The 22,182-nt window shown below is 39.1% G+C and overlaps 2 protein-coding genes across 2 annotated transcripts; both read right to left on the reverse strand.

Moving 5' to 3' along the window:
* Window positions 1-263: 263 nt before the first annotated feature.
* LOC149937530 (uncharacterized) lies at window positions 264-2,554 on the reverse strand. The gene is made up of 3 exons (XM_090153817.1): window positions 1,469-2,554; window positions 1,312-1,398; window positions 264-431 (listed from the first exon to the last, which is right to left on the reverse strand). The coding sequence occupies exons 1-3, from the start codon at window positions 1,640-1,642 to the stop codon at window positions 264-266; spliced, it is 429 nt and encodes a 142-aa protein (XP_090009943.1). The 5' UTR covers window positions 1,643-2,554.
* An 8,843-nt stretch (window positions 2,555-11,397) lies between these two features.
* On the reverse strand, window positions 11,398-14,825 carry LOC149937531 (uncharacterized). Its single transcript, XM_090153818.1, has 2 exons — window positions 11,467-14,825; window positions 11,398-11,410 (listed from the first exon to the last, which is right to left on the reverse strand). The coding sequence occupies exons 1-2, from the start codon at window positions 14,823-14,825 to the stop codon at window positions 11,398-11,400; spliced, it is 3,372 nt and encodes a 1,123-aa protein (XP_090009944.1).
* Between the last annotated feature and the right edge of the window lie 7,357 nt (window positions 14,826-22,182).

Here is a 22,182-nt window from a genome sequence, read left to right on the forward strand (position 1 = left end):
CTTGGAAGCGTATATTCAAAGCAGAAAGTAGTTTTACATGTTACTGGGATTCTACTTTTTTGATTGTCAATAATCCTGCTCAAAAAAATTGGAATTAGTTGAATAATTTTTCTAAACATATACGAATAGAGTATTGGCCATCTGTAGATTTTGATAAGTCTATTTTCTTTTTAAATTGATATTTAAAGCAGAAAACCTGAGTTCATTTTTAAGTGTCATTACTCTATTAACTAGATAAATAATGAATATGTGTTCATTACAACTTACAAAGAGCCAGATTCTGTATTTTTATCAGAAATAACTATAGTTCCTTCTTGACATGTTTGATTTTGATCAGTAATGCAGGAATTATTTTCTAAAGAATTTGATTTGATTACAGCTCTTTCTACTTCAGAGTTACTATCCTTCCTCAGCTTTTTAACTGGTAATTCCTGATTTACACAAATTACATATATTAAACAATAATAAACTTGTAAATACATTAAATATTAATTAATTTGTGAATACATGAAATATAAAATGAATAAATCATATACCTATCGACACCAAGTGGGAAAATTTTGAATAACACGAAGGGAAAGTGATCAAGAACACGCTATCTTAACAAGTTTACCATTTTTCGGTCCAAGTTATTTTTTAATTAAAAAGTGTATGGCAATCGTGTTAGATAGTAGCAGAGATTGTTAAGTCGCTCCACAACTTTACACTCTCTGATAGTAGCGGAGAAAAGGGGTTTCCAATTTGCAATACATATTTCATTCAATATTGCATGGCAGCCTTGATAATATAGGGTATGCTTCCATATAAATCTCATGGGTAACTAGAATGCTGCCGTGTAACTGGCAAATGGTACAAACGCCGCAGTGGCGGATTTAGAGGGGGACGCTCCCCTTGACGCGGGGTTTTCTTAAGCTTTGTATGTGACTTGATGATTTGCTATTGCACCCATAAAATAATAGCGCCACCCCCTCCCCCTTGAGTTTTTTTCTTGATCCGCTACTGATGGCGGCTCCTTTGAAATAACCGCATTAAATAATCTATAGCGATATACTTAAATTTGAAACGCCTTGAAAATGAAGGCCATTTTGGAGTTACTAAGCTGTTCACAAATTTAGGTTTTTTTTTTTCATATACAACCCCACACCTCGCGAGAGCTTAAAACCATGGAGTTAAACGTTAAAAAACTATCCATTTGTACCCCCTCCCCTCCCACAATCAATATTTACCAAGGCCACGTAAATACGGAAAATATAATTTATCTGGGCCGTGTTTAATTATTATTAAGTTGCGCTGTGAATTAAATATTCTTACCGCAAATTTGACTGTTATAATCGTTTTATCTTCAATCACTGTAGACTCGTCTACCTCTACATCAGTATTAAACATTTCATCTGGTACCTGAAAAACATTATGGGGGTGTTAACATTAAATAACGTACGAATTATAATAACAATAATGGAACTATTACAAATTGGTTATTTTCCAAGTATATTAAGTCCGGTCCTTTAAATCCATGTAAAGACTCGTCCTTTTCTAATTGAGTGTTGAATCCATCAAGCGTTGGTTCCGTTAAAACAATCTTTCTTTTCCTTTCTCCAAAACATAGTAAACACGTAACCGACTTCACCGAATTTGAATTCATTTTGTTCGTGAGCTACTCCAAAAATTACAAACACGTTCCAATGTACCTTGCGAAATAAATGAATATAATTAAGTTTGTAGATCATATATAAATATCCTTCCTCGTCACTCGAAATACATCTGTACCGTTCTATAACTGTTTTGAGAATTTCAATCTCCGGCTCCGCGCTACTAAGTTTTTCCCGTAGGGCAAGCTAGACCCCTTTCTCTAGTTTGAAGCAAATATTCTTCTTTGGGGCTTTCCACTCTTAACATACCAAAACCTAGGTTCGGTCCATCGCGAGTTCCTCGATACCTTGAAAGAAGGAGAGAGGGAAGGGAAATGTTAATAGGCGAAACACTACATACTCTCAAAACTCTGCAGATAGGTCCGAAAATTTCGCGAACTTGCGAAAAGTTTTCACGCGTGACGTTCGTTATCATAGTAATTTTTCGTATAGAGCGTTATTTGTTTTTCGCTCTTATCATGTCTAATTACAAAATAAAATTTCTATATCGCGGCCGCTATAATTCTAGTAAAAACAAATAATGTAATATATCTACGATTTACAATTCCCCAAAAAACCTTAAAAAAAGTATGACCTTGTAAAGTTTGACCAAGGTTAATAAATGTTAGGCTATAAAAGGTTGCCTCAAAACGTGGTGGTTGCTAAGGGTGTGGTGTTTGGCTATTTTGTGGCTAACGAAAATCATGACGTCACTGAGATCACATCCATTTGAAATCAATGGGATCTCAACTGAGTGGCGTCAGCAGCAGACGATTTCTTGAGGCAATCTAAAAATTATTTCAAACCGTTTCTCGATCGAGATTCCGCTGAAGCTTAATTAGCTTTACGAAAAGAGAATATGTGATATTCACTTTTCGTAAAGCTAGCCTAATTAAGTTTTTACGGCGCATACTGCTCGCGTCGGTAGCCCCGTCGCAGCAAAGAGTATAAAAACTACGTAACCTAGAGATATAATGACGGCCGAAAGCGGTAAATGAAATGGCAGCAATCGGGAGAAAGCACTCAGTGAATTTTGTTCTTGAAATTTCGGTACCGCAGCGCCACTACGGCAGTTTTTAATATGATTAATAATAGTACAGGATAAAGACGTTTTGAAACTGCCGTAGTAGCGCTGCGGTACCGAAATTTAAAGGAAAATTCACAGAGTGCCTTCCCCCCGGTTAACTTTCGGCCATCATTATATCTCTAGGTTAAGTAGTTTTTATACTCTTTGCTAGCAGTACATTTTTTATCAGGTCATACTTTTTCTTAAGGCTTTTGAGGGGATTTCAAACTGGTAGAAATATTACATTATTTTGGTACCAGAATTATACGATCCGCGATTGCAAATTGTAATTAGACATGACAAGAGCGAAAAATTTACAGTTTCAGTAAACCCTTTTCTAGGGGTTTACGCGAACGTCTGCAACCATAAGTTTATAATACTTTACATAAGTATGTCTCTTTTTAGAAATATTTTACTGAGAGTTATTCACATAGTGATGTCATCACGGTAAGAAAATCGCCCCTTAGCGTGGAGCCGTTAAAGGCCAGATGAGCACCTGAAACATGAAGCTTTCAATTCAAATTCCAACATCGTATCTCATTTTTTAGATTCCGAAACATCTAAGATGATTCTAAATAGTCAAGAAGGATTTTCTCCGTGGACGTTACAATTTCAGATTTACTTGGACGAGTTCGAACTTTGTAATCCGTTGGGATCAAAAAGGGGACAGAATAAAATTTTGGGCTGTTATTTCTCAATTCTAAACAGAAAAGCGAAACAAAAATCAAAATACAGTGATATCCATCTTGTGTTTTTAGCAAAATCTGTAGACATTGATAAATACGGATTACAGGAAGTCTTGGAACCTTTAATTTTCGATTTAAATTTAATGCAAAATGACGGAGTATTTTTAGATTGCCTAAATATGAAAGTAAAAGTTATCGCTTCTATTTTCTAGTGGGATAATCTCGGTTTACATAAACTAGCTGGCTTTAACGCGAGCTTCAGCAGAGGTCGCGTATGCCGATTTTGAATGATCAACTACTCAGAAATCCCAGTCAAAACTAATGAAAAAGACGTTGTTCTACGTACTTTGCAGAGACATAAATATCACTTGAAAAACATAGATTTAGATGAAAAAGATTGCTCAGCTTACGGAGTTAGAAATGAAAGCCTGTTAATGAAAATTCATGGTTTCGATTTAACCAAAGATTTACCTCCAGACCCTTTGCACTATTTAAAAGAAGGGGTAATTCCTTCAGTAATTAAAGAAGTTGTAAAAAACTAAGTTTCTTCGAAGAAAATTACACTTGAAATTTTCAATGAAAATATACAAAACTTTAATTTTGGAAAAACTGAGATAAACAAGCCGCAAACGCAGACCCGACAAGTCGCTATAGGAGATAGTAACTTTAAAGGATCGGCCAGTGAAATATATTGTCTTTTTAGACTTCTACACTTAATGTTTTACGATTGCGTCTCCCACAACGACAACGAAACGTGGAACATTTACCTACAGTTGCGAGAAAAATGTGATTATATATACGCTCCCACTCTTCCGAAAACAGTTTTTCCCCAACTTGTTTCTAAAATTGAAGCATTTTTGATTAATTGTAGAAATGCATTTGGGGCTAAAAAGTTAACGCCGAAATTTCATTATTTAGTTCACTACGCGAGAAGTGTATTTTTGTACGGTCCTCTGAGTCATGTCTCGTGTATGAGATATGAAAGTAAGCGTAATTATTTTGAAACAATATCTCTCGCGTCACGTAATTTTATTAATATTACAAAAACTCTAAGCGAACGTCATCAATTCTATCAATGCTATAATACAATTGAAGAAAATTTTCAAGGAATACGGGATACATCTTCCAATCGACTAATTGAAAAGATAGACCCGTCACTAAGCTTCCAAACGCTATTAAACGGTTTTCCTTATAGAATATGCCTTGTTAACCGCGTGGTTTTTGAGAATATGACGTACAAGTATGGATGCTACTTCGTTTCTGACTACGATAATAGCGGTGTAACGCAATTTGTTAAAATTCGGTATATTATTCCTTCGAATGGGGACGTATTTTTGGGGAGTTCGGTAAGAAATGTGTTGTCCTTTAACAAAAGGATGCCCACTTACGAATTAAAACCTGAAGAGCAAGTAAATTGGGTTTTACTGAAAGCGGGCGCAGAAGAATACTATGAGTTGTACGACGACTATGTTATAGATCAAAAGCATTACGTGGTAGTTAAGTGTAATTTTTTTGGAGATGTAGTGTAAGAAATTTAAATATTTTACTGTAAATAAAAAGTAATATTTTTTTCCACTTATAATGTTGAAGTTTAAGGAATATAGGGTGATACAGCCTCTACTTGTTTTTTTCTTCTTCGAGGGAACTTTATTCCCTTGGAGAGGTTTGACAATCACCTTGTCTGTCTGTATGTGTGTCCGTCTGTCTGGGCTAATTCTTAAATTACCCGAATTTAGGAAATCAATAAATTACGCGGTAAATTACAGTAGCTTTAAATTAAAAGGAATTGCGTTTTTTTACTATTAAAACATGGAAAACTGCCCAAAAAGTTTCAATTAAATTGGAAATTCATTAACGCAGATGCTCCTAGACATCCGAATTCCGAGTAACCAAATGTGAAAATAAAATTAACAATTTAGCAGACTACAGATGGATGTGATTTTATTAAACAGGGAAAAGTAAAAGTATTCTTCCTATACAACGTATAAAACTATTCAAAATTTTTCTTCGACTTCGCAAACAAAACGAATCTAGGTGGCGTGGCCGAGCCTAGCTACGCGCCTATGATCTAGCGTCCGCAATACACTCTTTTCTGGGGAATTTTTTGGGCTCGCCCATGTTGAGTTTACTCCCCTTAACCCCCCCCCCCCCGGTGTGGGCTCGTAACTGGGCTTCAGCCCAGGCTAACGGAGAGGGGCCGGGCAAACTGGCCGTCTCGGCGGTTTGGGTTGCCTGCTGTGGGGCTGCGGGCCTCCGTATGAGGGCACGGCGCCCATCTTCCGGCCTTTTGGGGTTCCACTACGATTTCTGGTGCCAGCTGTGCCGGGTTATGCGGTCTGTCGTGTGCCCGCCGTTCCCCTTTAGGCGCTCTTTCCAAAGGGCTTGGCTCTCTACCTTTCTAGGTAGGGTGTCGGCTGGCGTTGCCAGAGCATACGCTCTTATTCCCACTGCTGTGTGCGAAATGGCGCGTTGGTCGGCCCATTGCTGCACCTTCTGCTGGGTTGAGCGGCTTGCGTCGAAGGTGCGACCATCAGTAGTAGGGTTCTACTACCCATGCGGGTTTTGTCACCTGTCCGGGCGTGTGGACGCTGGCGTAGGGCATTTGATGATGGACCTCCGGTGGTGTGGTTTCAATCTTACCGGTACACCGGGCTATAAATCTGATGCATGTCCCCTTAACCCCATTATCCATATCCTGGGACAAAAAACAAGTGTCGTCGCTAGACCCTTTTTGTCAAGGTCCAGTGGAGGATTATCCAATAGACTGAGTAGGCCCGGATCAATTCATCTAGAAGGGCCCTTTAAAGTTTCCCAAGGTCGCGGGGCCCTAAATAAAGCCAAGCCTAAGGGACCGAGTGGTAGTGAATATTTTCCTCTCCCATAGACATTAGATATTCATAGGATATCTTCTTATATGTCATATAACCCGCAGATGACAGGAGCCCACCAAATGTTCTCGGATTAATCATCAAATTCCCATTATATTGGCCGGGTTTCGAACCCAAGCCCTCTAGCACGACAGGCGGGCGTTTTACCACAGAACCACCGCCAGCTGTTATAATGCAACGATATTAAGAGAAACCATTTTGGGCAAAGTCCGTCTTCCGATAGGTTTTTTATGAACTTACTATCGTCATTTTTTTTATAATACATTTACGTGAATAAGATATTGAGAGTCAACTTATTCAGTACGACTTCTGTATTTATAGATTACATTAAAATCAATTAAATTATTTTACGACTTTATAACAAATTTTGGCGATTGCATCGGCGGGGTTTCGAACCCAAGCCCTCTACCACGACAGGCGGGCGTTTTACCACAGATCCACCTAAAGATGTATGACTGCAACGATGTTTAAAGAAACCATTTTGGGGAAAGTCCGTCTTCCTTTACGTTTTATGAAATTATTATACGGCTTGATATAAAATTTTGGTGTAGATGGCGTGAGATAGTTTAAAACGTGCAAGGTTTGAAAAGGGTTTTAGAAAGTGATAAATTATTATTTTTCTATAGGTTCTTAAATTGGAATCCGAAGGGTTTTCCATTGACCTATAGGGGTTTCCTTTAAACATTTAAACCCTTTTCAAACCATGCAAGTTGCCAAAACAAACCTTAAGGGTTTAAAATGTTTTCCTAAACCTTTTTTAAACCCAAAGCAAACCCTAATAAAACCCATGGAAACCCTTTTTTCTAACTGAGTGATTAACCTTAGTGAAATTTTGTTAGGTGAATGATGGTAAAGGAGGTTAATGAATCAGGTGGTTTCTTTTCCGTAATTGCCGAAGACACTAGAGATAATGCGGGAGTAGAACAGCTGAGTGTTTGCATTAGGTATACTAGAAACGAAATTGGCGTAGTAGAGTGATTTTTAGCATACACAGATTTGCATAAGATCGACTCTGAAAGCATCAGCTTGGCTATAATTACCATTTTGGCGGAGAATGGACTGAAAATTTAAAATTGCGTTGCTCAGACTTTTGATGGGGCCAGTGTAATGAGCGGGCACGTAAAAGGGGTGAGGGTTCCCATAGAGAAGGCAGTAGGTGGAAATTGTCCGTACGTCCATTGAATGCTGCTCCAATATAGTCGCGGTTAGGGAATTACTCGGACTAGTTCAAGCGATCTATAATTTCCAAAGCAATTCAGTTATTAGGAGTGAATGTTTTGATAATTCTTAAAAAGAGCTGTGCTACGAAATAGTTATTAAAATGCCGCAAAGCTGCGACACTAGGTGGTGGAGCAAAAAAAAAGGTCTTCATTACTTCAGAAGTGAATTTGATTCTGTGCTATTAACATTGGAGAACTTAGAAAATGGTAAACCCGAAGAAGATGCCGAGTGTCAAGGGTACATATTGCAATTACAAAACTTAACTAACTTGATTTTGATTACGGCTTTAGATGAAATATTAGGTATAACCAACTCCTTGTCTGAATATTTACAAAGTTCGAGAGTCGTTCTAACTGAAGCTATCGCTATTTGCAAAGCTAACATAACTACCTTAGAGGAAGTAAGCAACCCCGAAAAATTCGACTTAATTTGGGACGAAGCTTATAAGTTAGCAGAATCCGTTTTTATCACGGTTCCCGATCCCAACATTGCACCTTTAGCTGACTAAAGCATAGTGTGGTAACGTGTACAAAAGGAAACCGAGACACTGAAACAAAGACCTTAAATGAACATTTGAGATCAACTTACTACAAAATAATCGATAAATTTATATTAGAATTGAAAAACCGATTTTTAGAAAATAATAGCCTAATTAAAGGAATAACTGCGTCTGACCCCGACTCAGAAAACTTTCTCGTAGAAAATGTCGTCCTAGCCCACTGCCAAATATACAATCGCTTTAATTTCGACCTAGATTCATTGAAGGGTCAAATTAAAATAGCCAGAAATTTAATAAAATCGAAAAATTTGAAAAGTGTAACAGACTGTTATTACTATCTAATGACGATGGAAGGTGGCTTTCCCGACTAAGTTAAGTACTATAAAGTTGTTCTGTGTATTCCCGTGGCCAATACAATTTCTGAAAGGAGTTTCAGTTCCTTGAATAGAATTGAAACGCGTCTACGGACCACAATGCGAGAGGATAGACTTTCCAACCTGGCCACTCAATCCATTAATCGAGATTTATCGAATCATTTAAAAGAACATCCGATGTTAGTGGTTGATGAATTTGGGGAGAGCTCTAATCGCAGAGTGTCATTCATTGAGTCAAACGACTTTAATATTTAAAATAAGCTATTATTGGAATTGGGGATATTGGATATCTAAATGTTGGTTAAACTGGGGGACAAGTGAAAAAATGAATTTAATTTTAGCTTTACATAATTTTGCAATAAGAAACACGGTGAACTCTTTCAAAACGGAGAGTTTAGTTCCCAAATATTCTCGAGATAAATATTTAATGACCTTGAACTAATGTTTTAAGGTCATCCTAATTTGCACATTTCGAACTCCCCACTCGGTTAAGTATGTCACGACCATTTTGATCCCTTAAGTCTGGTTGTTTTCAATTTATAATTCGTTAAATGTCGCATCTTGATTAGAATTCCACACACGACCTTATGGTTTTCGGTCTAACAATTCTCGGCTTCTTATTGGCCAAATCAGATCGTGTAAAGACTGTTTAGACTTAAAATAAGACGTGGAACACATTTGTAATTGGATCCATTCTTCTAATCCTAATTTTTCTCGAGAAAAATTTTGAATGACCTTGAAGACCGGGTTCGAGGTCATTGAAATTTCATTGAAATTTGTTCCCCTGCACACACTATGTAACCTGAAAATTTCCAAATCTGCCTTAAACACGTTCTTAGTATTGTTCTTGTATTGTTTTGAGTTAACATCCTGTAGATACGTAGACTTAGAGGTCTAAAATATACCTAAGCAACTTAAAGACATCAAAATATTAGGCTTGCATCTCAATAGAACTCCCACATAATAGAATATGAAAATATTCTTTATTAAAATGAAGTTATTTAATTATTTAAATTATATCCTAGTCGCTCGGTAAAGGGGTTACGACGCCCGCCAGCGGAAATCAAAACAATGACGGAAATACGCACCCCACCAACAAGATGCAGACCGGGCTCCCTCCACTTTTTAGCACCTTGAAATCCAAGCTGGCTGAAGCCAAGGTTTGTTAAAATGCACGCCGCAATATAAGGTTGGCTCACGCGGACGCGTCGGGCACCGGTTTTTGGGGGAAAACCTTTGGGGCGGGAAGAAATAGACGTGCCTCGAGCTTTGGGCGTCACAAATTCCAGAGAGAGAAGAAACAAGATTCCCCGCATGGAACTAACTGACGCTAGCGTTAGTTAGTTCTGTAGAATAAGTGTGGTAAAATTAAACGACTCTAGGCTTTAAACGTAACTCTTTGTTAATATATTCTTCCAAATCTTTTTACACATCTACACTCTTTTAAATTCAATCTTCAACTGACTTCTTCACGCGCCTCCGTTTTCAAAACTCCCCTCGCGCTCGCAACCCGCTCCGTTTACACGTGCTTTATTCTTTCTCTACAATTTGTTTATCATATACATTTGTTTTACAATTTTGTTACGCTGAATATGCCAAATTATATTACACACCTCCCCCCCCTACAAAAAACACGTCCTCGTGTTTACAAACAGTCCGAAACTTAAAAGGCCGTTGCAACGCCGTCTTCGTTTTCATCTGTAGTCGCTTCAATGTGATGACGTAATTTAGGTTGAGGAGTGTTACCGTTTTTGTTTTTCGAGGGTTCCGGATCGACAATGGAGACGTTTCTTGATGTTGTCGCGCTAGAATAGCATCTCTTTAGTCTGTTGTGGTGGACGATGAAATCTTTTCCATCACTATCTCGCCTGATTTTGTAGTTCACGGGTCCGACGTTTTCCTTTATAGTAAACGGTCCGGTCCACGGCCTGAGAAATTTTTCACTTTGCCCTGGCGGACAATACGGATTGTGAAGCCAAACTCTTTCGTTGACTTGGAAGGGAGTGTATTTAACGCGGTTGTCATACTGTTTCTTTTGGTATATTTGTTTTTTGCGGATTTGGTTGAGGGCGGCGCGGTTGACGTTAGCCATTTCATTCTCTGTAGCGCGTAAGTACGTTTCTACGGTTTGGAGAGGCGCGTTATCCATTTCTAAGAACGTATCTGAAGGCAACCTCGCTTCTCTCCCAGTAGCTAATTTGTACGGAGTGACTCCTGTCGAGCTATGGATGCTCCCTCTCATTGACATAAGCATGTAGGGTAGCCAGTCATCCCAATCGTCTTGTTCTTTAGCAATGTACATTGTTAATTTCTCTTCCAAGGTTCGGTTTTGTCTCTCAGAGAGCCCATCCGACTGAGGATGATACGGTGATGTACGATTTCGTTTGATCCTAAGTTTTTTACAAAAGTCCTGAAAGGTTCCAGAATCAAAGTTTCGGCCCTGATCGGTGATAATTACCAATGGTAAACCCCAAGAAGCAACGTATTGTAGAAGAGCCACTATTATGGTTTCTGTTTTTTGATCTGGTAACGCGTAGGCCTCGGGCCATTTCGTAAAATAATCGGTGACAGTGAGAACGTACATATTGCCTCTCTTGGTTTCGCGAAGCGGTCCAACGATGTCAACTCCAACTTTATCAAAGGCGCGTCCTACTTCGATATTAATCATCGGCGCTACTTGATAATGATGCGGAGGTTTTGTTTGAGCGCACGGGATACATTCGTTACACCACGCGCTAACATCGTCAGCCATCAAGGGCCACCAATAGCGACGTTGAATTGCTGTTAAAGTTTTTTCCCTCCCGCGATGTCCAGAATACGGAGCGTCGTGAAACTCGTGAATAAGTTCTGGAATTAAACTCTCTGGTACGACGATTTGAGGATAAGTGCTTTTTCGTTTCTTCCTCCAGAGCAACCTTTTTTCTAAGTACAAATCATTAGAGTTTCTCCAAAGATATAGGAAACGACGATTGTCGTCCCCTTTCAAATCTTCCGCATTTGGCTTCTCGCCGGTTTGCAATATTAGAGTCATTTTATTAATATTGCGATCTTCCGATTGTAGTTTTTCGAGTTGTTCTTTGGTTATTTTTGATTCGCAGTAAAACGTGGCGTTAACCGTTTGATGCAAGTCGTCCCCCGTGACGTTACTCGTACCGTCAGGCATTCGCGACGAGGCATCCACGTTAGCGTGTTTTTTCCCACTCCGGTATCGTATTTCGTAGTCGTATTCCTCCAATTTCAATATCCATCTTGCGAATTTCCCGCGCGGTTCTTTCATATTCCGAAGCCAAACCAATGGGTTATGGTCGCTGATTATGATGAAATGGCGTCCGAAAAGATAGGGGCGAAATTTTTCAATGGCGTAAATAACAGCCAGCATTTCTCTTTCAACGGTTGAATAATTCTTCTCACTCTTGTTGAGAGAGCGACTTTCAAACGCTATAACCCTTTCTTTGTCCTGCTGAATTTGCGATAGTATTCCACTGATGCCATGGCCCGACGCATCGGTTTCAACGCGAAATTCTTCTTTGAAGTTAGGGTATGCCAAGATCGGTGGATTGGTTAATCGACGCTTTAGTGTTTCAAAAGCCTCCTGGCATGTCGTCGTCCAACTGAAGACAGTTTTTGGTTTGAGAAGAGCGTGGAGTGGCGCTGCGATACGAGCAAATCCCCTGACAAATTTACGATAGTACGATGCGAGTCCGAGAAATGACTGCACGTCCTTAGCAGAAGTGGGTGTTGGCCAATTCACCACTTTCGACGTATTCTTCGGGTTAGTCTGAATGCCCGCGCCAGACACCAAATGTCCCAAGTATTCTACTTCGTCCCTGCAGAAAAAACATTTGCTCGGCTTCAGTTTAATACCGCTGACCTCGAATCGGACGAAGACCTTTTCCAGTCGGTTCAAATGTTCGGCAAATGTAGATGAAAACACTATAACATCGTCCAAATATATTAAGCAAATTTCCCATTGAAGTCCGCGCAGAACACATTCCATCAGCCTATGAAAGGTGATAGGGCTGTTTGAGAGCCCAAATGGCATTTTATTGAATTCAAATAATCCTTTATTGGTAATGAAAGCTGTTTTTTCTTTATCGCGATCATCCATGTCTATTTGCCAATACCCAGAAGCCAGATCTAACGTGGTAAAGAGCGTCGCTCCCGATAGAGAGTCAAGCGTTTCACTAATTAGCGGTAAAGGATAGGCATCTTTTTTGGTAACGTCATTTAGAGATCTGTAGTCAACGCAAAAACGCCAGGAGTTATCTTTTTTTTTCACAAGTAGTATGGGCGCTGCCCAGGGACTAAGGCTGGGAGCTATTATGTTGTGTTTCAACATAGAGTCTATTTGAGTGTCAATAATATCTTTCTGCGAATAAGGCACACGATATGGTCTTTTCCTGATTGGCTGGGCTTCGCCCGTATTGATCGTATGTTGAACGTTCTTTACAAGTCCCAAATCATATTCATTCTTCGAAAATATGTGGTCGTAGCGCTGGAGTAACTCTGCCAGTTTGGTCTTCTCCTGGGGCTCTATCGAAGTGCATTCAAGGTCAAACCCACTAGCGAGTCTGTGGTTGGTTCCATTTTTTGCGGTGTGTTTCTTCGAGACATCTTCAACTTCATTGACCTCGTGCAACGTACCAATTATAGAGTCTTTATAGATTACGCTTGGAGTAGGGCCAGTATTAATCAGTCTAATAAATAACGAGTCACTTGTCAAATTTACTAGACTCCTACCCAGATCCAGAGTACTCGATTGACGGAAACTTTCGACTGGTTCAATCAAACCGTACCAATTTTTGAGACGGTTTAATTCAAAATGGCGAGAGTCTTGAGTTATTGCCCCTTTTACAATCATTTCGTGATTAGCCGGAATTTCAACTTCTTCGGCTAGGGCTATTCTACACAACACTGAATCGGAAGAGTGAAGGGACTTGAGCAACGGAAGCGTTATGTCTTTTATACGCAATACTTTCTTCCCAAAGTCAAGTTGTACTTCCATAAAATCCAGGAGATCGCAACCAATTACGCAATTGTTCACCAGACCCTCGGCAATGTAAACGACCCATTTTTGTTTAATTGATCCAAAACCGTATTCGATTTCCGTGGTTCCTAAAACTTTAATAGCTTCTCCAGTTATTGAGAATAATTTAGTTTGACTTTCCTCGTTGTGGGGCTCAAACGTTAATCCGAAATCCCGAGCCAATGACGCTCGAAGAATGCTAATCGAAGATCCACTGTCTATGAGGCTAGAAACTTGCCGATTATTGATTTCAACCGGTGAATAGTAGGTAACTCCAGAGTGACCCTTTACTTGCATCGCGTGGTTCGGGCGGTTTGGTGCGGAGTTGTCGTCTCTTGGAGTGGAAAACCCTGAAGCTTCTTGGCGATATTTACGCGTGGCATGCGTATTTCCATGACGGTTTTCCCTTAAATTTTCTTCCATTTTGAAACGATGATGGCAATCCCTCTGAAAATGACCCTTTTCTTGACAAAAGAAACACGTTGGCCTGGAATCAAAATACTCCGGTTGAGCCCAACCATAATCTGGGGCGGCGTAACGTTGTCGATATGACCGGGAACTCCTGTTACGTGGCGAGCCATACCGCGAATAATAATAACCAGGAGCCGCGAAACGAAGTGGGTTGTTTTGAGGTGAAGGGTAGTATGGATTAGCGTAGTAACTTGCCGATTGGCGCTGAGGCGATTCCGACGAATGGTACGTATCTTGAATCGTGGTCGTATCTGTTTGGTGTCTTTGAAGACGTAAAGCGGCTACCTCCGTGGCTAGTCGAGACACGGTGGTTCTCAAAGAATTTAATTCTTCTTTGTCTGTCAAGTTTGTTGAGTGCGTAGGTAGCGGAGTTTTAGCTACACCTTGAAGGGTTTCTGGTCGACAGTAACGAGGATCGTTTCGTCTCATTTCTTGAAGAGCCTGTAAACGTTTCGCCACTGACAAGGCTTCAGAGAGGCTATTAGGGTTAGCTTGATGTACCCCGTCTTGAAGGCTGGCGTGTAATCCGTATAGAAACTGCTCGAATACCAGAATTTCGTACGCATCGACATCTAATCCTGGCATTGCTCGTTCGACAAGTCTCCGAAGGTCTTGGCAGAAATCATCCAAATGTTCATTTGGTTGCTGGAGTCTTGTGCGAAACCCCAATACGTGGATTCTTTGACGTTCGGGTTGAATAAAAGCGTCAGTTAATGATTGTACCAGGTTATCATACCTGTCTTTTTGTTGCTGTGGTAAATTATCGTAAGTATTGAAAGCTCGGCCGACTAGAAACGTAGGAAGAAGTCTGCGCTTCTTCTCGTCGTCCCATTCATTCGCAATTGCGCAAACCTCGAAATATCTCATCCATAGTCCAAAGTCACCTTCTCCGTCGTACTTATCCGGTGTAGCGTCTAGGTTCGAACGGAAAATAACGGGTGGAATTTCTTGCCGATTTCGTGGCATTTTCGACGGTAAATGGTGAATATCCCACTTCTGCCACCAATGTAGAATAAGTGTGGTAAAATTAAACGACTCTAGGCTTTAAACGTAACTCTTTGTTAATATATTCTTCCAAATCTTTTTACACATCTACACTCTTTTAAATTCAATCTTCAACTGACTTCTTCACGCGCCTCCGTTTTCAAAACTCCCCTCGCGCTCGCAACCCGCTCCGTTTACACGTGCTTTATTCTTTCTCTACAATTTGTTTATCATATACATTTGTTTTACAATTTTGTTACGCTGAATATGCCAAATTATATTACAGTTCTATGTTCCCCGCGTACGAAAACCCCTTGTAACGTTTGGCGTGAAGCGAGGCGTGCAGAATTTAAAAAAGGTGACTTACTCTTTTCATCTATTTGAAAATAAAAATAATAATTGAAATAAAGAATTATTTCTAAATTAATTATTATTTACCAATTAAGAGTAAAAGACAACGAAGATTAAAAGTACGCAAAAAAATTATTTTTAAAAATTATACAATTAAACCCGACTAATTTCGGTCGCGTTATTAGACTGTCATTAAGGGAATAACCCGTTTACAGTCGTATCTTTTATTTGTAACCTCTTTTGTTTAGTTTTAAAGAAGCGATGGGAAAAGAACAAAATATATTGGAGGAATCTACGGCATTATCGGGCGGAGAAGCACCCGTCACTGATATGGAAAAGAATCATAACAGCGATGAAGCGCACCTTGGGTACCAAATTTGAAATGTTCAAATTGGAGATAGAGCAAAGTGTCGAAAAATTGTGGCCAAAGAAATGGTTAAAAATATGGCAAAATGGGATGACAAATTTGTCGCCATGACTGAGAACTAAAACACCACCCAGAATGAAATTTCAAAGCCAAAAATGGACATGGTCGCCCGACTTAAAGGGAAAGTAAGGTCGACACGCCACTCCCCCATTTCACCCCTTAAATCCCGGATCCCGATGATCCCGACGATCCTGATCCCGGGAGTGGCGTGTCGAACTTACTTTCCCTCTTCTGAATATTATATCTGGTATTTCTGTTGCCCTCCGAGGGTTCCAATATTGTCCGCAGCCTCCCATGGCTTTTCACAGTTTCGGCCGCTGATAATCGTTGATTGTGATGGGAATCAAGGAAATTGATGGGGTCTTCCATATAGAACGCGTTGGAGGTTCTATTCCCTTAAAGGATCTGAATGAAAAAATGATCATCAAAAAAGTGCGAAAATAGACATGAATAAAGTAATAAACAGAGCCGTCGCTGAAACGCGTCGTAGACGTGGGAAGCAGAATTAAAAGAAATAGCTCGTAACGAGAATAGTCAACTCCTCATTTCCTTTTTGGATCTCCGGAAAGCGTATGACACCGTTAGTAGACCGAAGCTTTTCTAAACTCTCGTGGAACTCGGGATACCCATTCCGTTCGTTCGTCACCTTCAGGCCTTCTATAGGAAAACGTCGTATCGATAAAACTTAGAAGACGCGAGGACTAACTTCGTGGAAAGCAAGATCGGTCTAAAACAAGGTTGCCCGATGTCGCCACTTCTGTTCGCGCTCTACCTCGTTCCTCTGGAGCGACGTCTTTGCGACCTCGAGAAGGGTACGCGCTAACTCACCCATCATACTCTACATTTCGGATTATCATAAAGCGCTTTTTTTCGCCGATGATATCGCCGCAATTGCAGACTCCGCGGAAAATCTCTTGACTACGTGCGGTGACTAGGCCACAGAGTACGGCCTTGAATTTAGCCACAGGAAGTTTGGCTACAAATACTCACATGCCATATTCATACCATGACCTTTACATCCAACGCTCAATCACCCCGTACAAAGACGAAGCGGTTTACCTGGGCGTTACGATTGGCGCCTCTCACGATTACTTAGCATCTCACGAACAGTCGCTGTTGGCGAAAGCGGGACGACTGTCGGGTCGTGTACGACACAAAGGCTTCCATTCGTATAACGTAGCCTCCACCACTCGACCACTCTGGAAAGGGATCGCCGTACCGGGACTGACATAGGGAAACCACAATACAGAAATGGGAACAAACGCAGAATGTAGTTGGAAAGGCGGCTGTTGGAGGGAATTTATTAAAGTCGAAGGCGGCCATTAAGGTAGAACTCGCTTGAACTTCCTTCAAAGAGCGGGAAGCCAAAAGGAAACTGAACTACCAAGGAAAGTTAATGTACATGGATCCCGACCGAATTGCCAAGTGAGTATTTAATTATGTCCGCCTGACAAGATTTAATTTTTCGTGGTATAAAAATATCTCCTTTCTCGATGGCCAGTATGCAGTGGGCACTCACAGATCGTCTGCAAAGTCATCGTTGAGAAGGGTATTTTGGAGGTTGCATGAAAGAAATGGGAAAATGAAGTAGCTAAACATCCTAGTTTGGAGCTTTACGGCTCCAAAGATCGTCCCTTCTTCGAACGCATCTATCAAAATGGCTCACTACAAACGGCGAAAAGAAATTCAGAGGCGTTTGGAGAGGATCCTTCTGCCCGTCTTGCAAAGATCCAGAAGAAACAATAGCGCACATTTTAATGCAATGTCCACGGTTCTACGATATCCGCGCTCAAAATCGAGCTATCCCTTTGGTCCGTAACTTGGGTATAAAAATTCGAAAAAATAACAGCGTCGCCGATTAACAGGAATCGCTAAAAGCCTAAAACGTCTCTGCACCGCGATTGCGAGGATCGCAAAATAAACAACTCGCTAATTCGGAATCGCAAAATAGCGATCCAGCTGAATTTTTTACTTGTGGCTGTTTCAAATCATTCTCTATATAAGTTATTTCATGGGAGATCGTAGTAGAATTTAGGATGTTAAAAAAATCTGGTGCCATTTCTAGCCCCAATTCGTCATTAATGCTAATAGACTGATCAATGGTGCTTTCATTACTGTCACTTCCCAATGTATTAATGTCTTCAACACTGACTTTTCTAATTTCGTTCCCAGAGCCTAGGAACAGAGTAAAACCATGATGATGTTCAAAACCAAAGTTTACTTCTGAAGAGTCCTCTTTAGAAAATTAATGCAATGTCTATATCAATGGATGATAAAATTATTTAAAAACAAATATTTTCACTTAACTGTACCTAAAAATTGTCTTACATTATTGAAATCGTTATCGTGAGATTTCAAAATGCTCATTCCTGGTTTAAAAATACTAGGTTTGAACTCTGATAGTGACCTCTGATTCAGCGAGTTTTCCACATCCATAGTAACAAGTTTCTCCTGAAAAGTTGAGAATTGTAGCCGGTTGGTAAATTTATAGCATATTTTATTTACCTTTCCATGGGTAGGGTTAGGGAATTGGTCAGTCGGTCCATTTCCTCCAGCAAAATGTTTAGTGTACAAAATATGTGTTTCTATTTACACTACTCAAACTAGAATCTGTTTTCAGCTCTTTCAACCATTTTACCCATTGTCTACAAATTTCAAGTTTTGAGAAGGATTTAGGAAAAGGTAATAGTTTTACACCTACCATATAAGGGCGGTCAGCATACCTAGAATCACTTTTGCATTATAGTGCTCCGCATGGTTCCAGATCCGACTCCGGCTCCGACCCCTACGGCTCCAGAGGCGGTCGGCTCTGGCTCCAGATCCAAAATATTCAGTTCCGGATCTGGAACCGTGGCTCCAGATCCCCTCTTTTTGGTTCGGTTCCAGTTCCGATTCCACGTTAAACGGAGATGGTTCCGACCTACTTTATTTAAATATTACAATATACCCTAACTCTAGAAACGTATAATTTTACTCGTTTTCCTTTAAATGTGATAAAATATCAGCAGACTGCCGTAACTTTACTCGAACTTCGTTTACTAGTTGGTAATTTTACTAATTTCCGGTAAACGTCCAAATTCAAAACTACTATCTAAACTCTGGTTTTTCCTCAACACCCATCTGATATTCTGCTTCAATATCTCGGTCGATATAGATTGAGAAGACAGTAAAGCACTTGGTAAAACTTTGATTTAAAATAAATCTAAATTCATAGCAATAATTTAAAACCGTGGTTTTTCTTAAATTTAGTTAATGTAATACAACAGACGGCGATTTTTAACGTTTATGTTATTCTTCGTAGAAAAAAGTTCGTATAGCCTAATAAATTACTTAAGTTAGTTTCGTCTTTTAATTTATTTTTCTCGAATTGACTATTGAGTCCCACTGTATTCAGATTTAGAAATGTTTGTTTATTTAGCTTTAGTTTTCGGTTTCGGTTTTTACAATTTCTCGACTCAGTCGGCAGAATGGCTGCTGTATTTGATATGACTGAAGAAGACAATGAAAACGAAAACTTTGAAGATCAAAATACATCAGAAAAAAAACCTGGTCAATGGAAAAAATATTTTACTGAGGTCATCGACAAAAAAGATTTGTAAAAATGCAACGAATGCAGGCATGTGATTCTCTTTTGTTTCTAAATATTTTGTCATTAACATGAAATATTAGGCTATTTTTAACAAAAGGTACTTTGGTTTTTTTTCGTTAAATTTGCAATTAGCCTTAATAAAAGTTTTCTTTATACCTACAATTTACCAACGCATATAGTACTGCTAAAAAAATATATTAATTTAATTTATAGTTATGTTCATTTTGAAAAAATAAAAAAATAAAACGTTTTTACTAAATAATACGTTTGTTAATTTCTTTAATTCCGCTTTAGTATAGTTGGTCGCTAAAAAATCCCAGGGTTAGTTTGCTTGACTGCGTCTGTCGGTGGTCCGTCGATACATAGTTACATGGTTTTAGGAAAAAAAAATAACGCGAGGAAAACGCGAGGGAAAACGTCCATATATAATACTTTTTCCTAAAACCATGTATCAACGGACCCCCGACGGACGCCGTCATGCAAACTCACTCTGAGATTTTTTTTGCGACCATTTGTAAATTTAATTGTTTTCTATATAAACATTACGATAAAGAAGGAGCCGGCTCTTGGTTTCAAATCCAGATCCAGATAATAGTAGGAACCGAAATTTAGATCCGGTTCCAGTCCCAGACGGTTTTGTAGCCGCTTTCGAGGTCGAATCCGAGGGGTAAGACACTCTGAGAACTCGGTGTACATTGCCGTACCTTTGACAGTGCTAAATGGAACTCGCGAACTCTTGAAAATATGTACCTTTAACAGTGCTAAATGCACGAACTCGGTGTACAGATTATCTGAGACTGTCTTACCCCTCGGTCGGATCCGGATCTGCGGAGCACTAAGTATCTATAATTGGTGCTTCTAAAATTTCATCATCTACATGTTGCTGATTTTCTGGGGGAAATAAATCTTGCATTTGTGAGTTAATTGCATTAGCTACACGTCGCCTTTTCTGGAGCTCTGAAACTTCAAAATTGCTCATTTTCTAAATATGCCTAAACAGCGAAAGCTATATTTAAATAAAACCCAGAAAAACCTGTACATTTTATACATGGAATTTGTAAAAGGCAAAACATTTATCTTTAAATGTAACGCCCCCTAACAATTAACTCTGAAAAGCTATATTATAAATCAGGTAAAATTGAATACCATACTAAATCAATAAAGTTAAGACTAATAATGTACATTTTCAAATACATTTATGGGAAGCTTCTTTCACATTTGACTTTGAAAAATCCATGCCTTGATTAATTCAATAAATTTCCATGTATGCAAATTTTTTACTCTAAATAAAATTATAACCTTATCACGGTGTTATATTACTTTGCATAAACTTATTACCCTTGAATAACCCAAAAAAATGCCAGAGTTCATTTAAATTGGAAGTTAAAAAATGTATTAATTTAATCATAAAAGTCAAACTCAAATTTGCGTTATGTAACCAAATTTAACTTTCTTTTTACCTAATGCCGTATTAAATAGGTGCACACAACACTAGCGTTCATTTTCAAATACATTTAGGAGAAGCTTCCTTCACATTTGACTTTGAAAAATCAACGCCTTGATTAATTCAATAAACTTCCATACATGCAATTTTTTTACTCTAAATAAAATTATCACCTAAGCAAGGTGTTGTATTACTTTGCAAAAACTTAATACCGTTGAATAACCAAAAAAAAATAAAAGTCATACTCAAACTTTCGTTAAGTGACCAAATATAACTTCCTTTTTTCAGTAATGCCTTACTAAATAGGTGCACACAACAATGTGCATTTACAAATACATTTATGAGAATCTTGCTACATTCACATTTATCTTTGAAAAAGCCACACTTAAACGTCAACGCAAGCTCTGAGGCAAAATAAAGAAAAGCAACATGCTTTGACAACCCCTCCAAAGCCTTCACTTGAACTGGCAAGGAAACAGGCTCAACCATAAATTTTGCATTTCACATATATATGCACACATCAGTGTTCCTAAAAAGCCACGTTTTTAAAGAAAACTTCTAGCCAGTGGTAAATAATGGCTAATAATGGCTAGAGGGGAGATTTTATAGGTTAAAAATGACTAATTCGATAGTATTACTTAAATGTTTATTGGTTATACATGTATATGTGGTAAAAATATTACAAAAACACTTCAAAAATGTTTTTCAAACCTAACAAAAAAGTTCGTCTGAGATTTAACTTTTTGTTATGTTATGCAAATAGCCCGAACTATAGGCTTAGCTATCATTTTATCACCAAAATAGCCCAAATTCGGGGAACTTTAGGGCTATTTTATATTTACACTATGATAAGAACTATTGTTTTGCAGTAAACATTATATTGGCCACCAAATAGACTATTGTCCAGGCCGTTAAAACCTTTATTTCCCCTTGGCGTTTTCCACCTCGAAACACTGGCACACATATGCCAGGTCACTTGTATTGCCCTTTTATACAATAAAATTCCATAAATGCAAATTAAACGTTTTATTCAAAGTGTTGATTTTATCGCAAAAAAGATTCAACACGCTCTCATTACTTTGCATACCCTTAGAGACATTCTCAGGTGGGGTGGCGGAGTGGTTAGCACTTCCGCCTGGCAGCAAGAGGAGCCGGGTTCATTCCCAGCTTGTAGCGCTGGGTTAAAACTCGGAATAACTCCTTTTGCGTTGAGTTTGCAAGTTCTCCCCCCACTGGTTTCAGGGGTTTTCCCCTGAGATCTGCGGTTTCAACTTCCATAAAAACTTGTTAGGGTTAACGGTAATAGTTAGTGTAGGGAGCTGTTAGCTTGCAGGGCTTGCCACCACCCTCCTACGCATTGTAGCCCGTCCACCTGAATTAAAGGCTTTAAAATCGCTCGATGACTTAGAACTAGGGTGGTGCCTTGGGAATTAGCCTAGCTGATTATTATTATTATTCAAGATACGGTTGAAATGAATAAAAAAGTTACAACTTTTGAATCACGCATGGCTCCCAAAAACATCCAACT

This window comes from Leiobunum rupestre, chromosome 7 (assembly GCF_980474605.1).
Source record: "Leiobunum rupestre chromosome 7, qqLeiRupe1.1.hap1, whole genome shotgun sequence".
Classification (NCBI taxonomy): Eukaryota; Metazoa; Arthropoda; class Arachnida; order Opiliones; family Sclerosomatidae; genus Leiobunum; species Leiobunum rupestre.

Coding starts and splice junctions, on each gene's coding strand:
- LOC149937530 (XM_090153817.1), bottom strand. CDS start 1,642: ATGAATTCAAATTCGGTGAAGTCGGTTACGTGTTTACTATGTTTTGGA. Junction 1,399..1,468: donor ACTTGGAAAATAACCAATTT/GTAATAGTTCCA, acceptor AATGTTTTTCAG/GTACCAGATGAAATGTTTAA. Junction 432..1,311: donor TTATAACAGTCAAATTTGCG/GTAAGAATATTT, acceptor TGTGTAAATCAG/GAATTACCAGTTAAAAAGCT.
- LOC149937531 (XM_090153818.1), bottom strand. CDS start 14,825: ATGCCACGAAATCGGCAAGAAATTCCACCCGTTATTTTCCGTTCGAAC.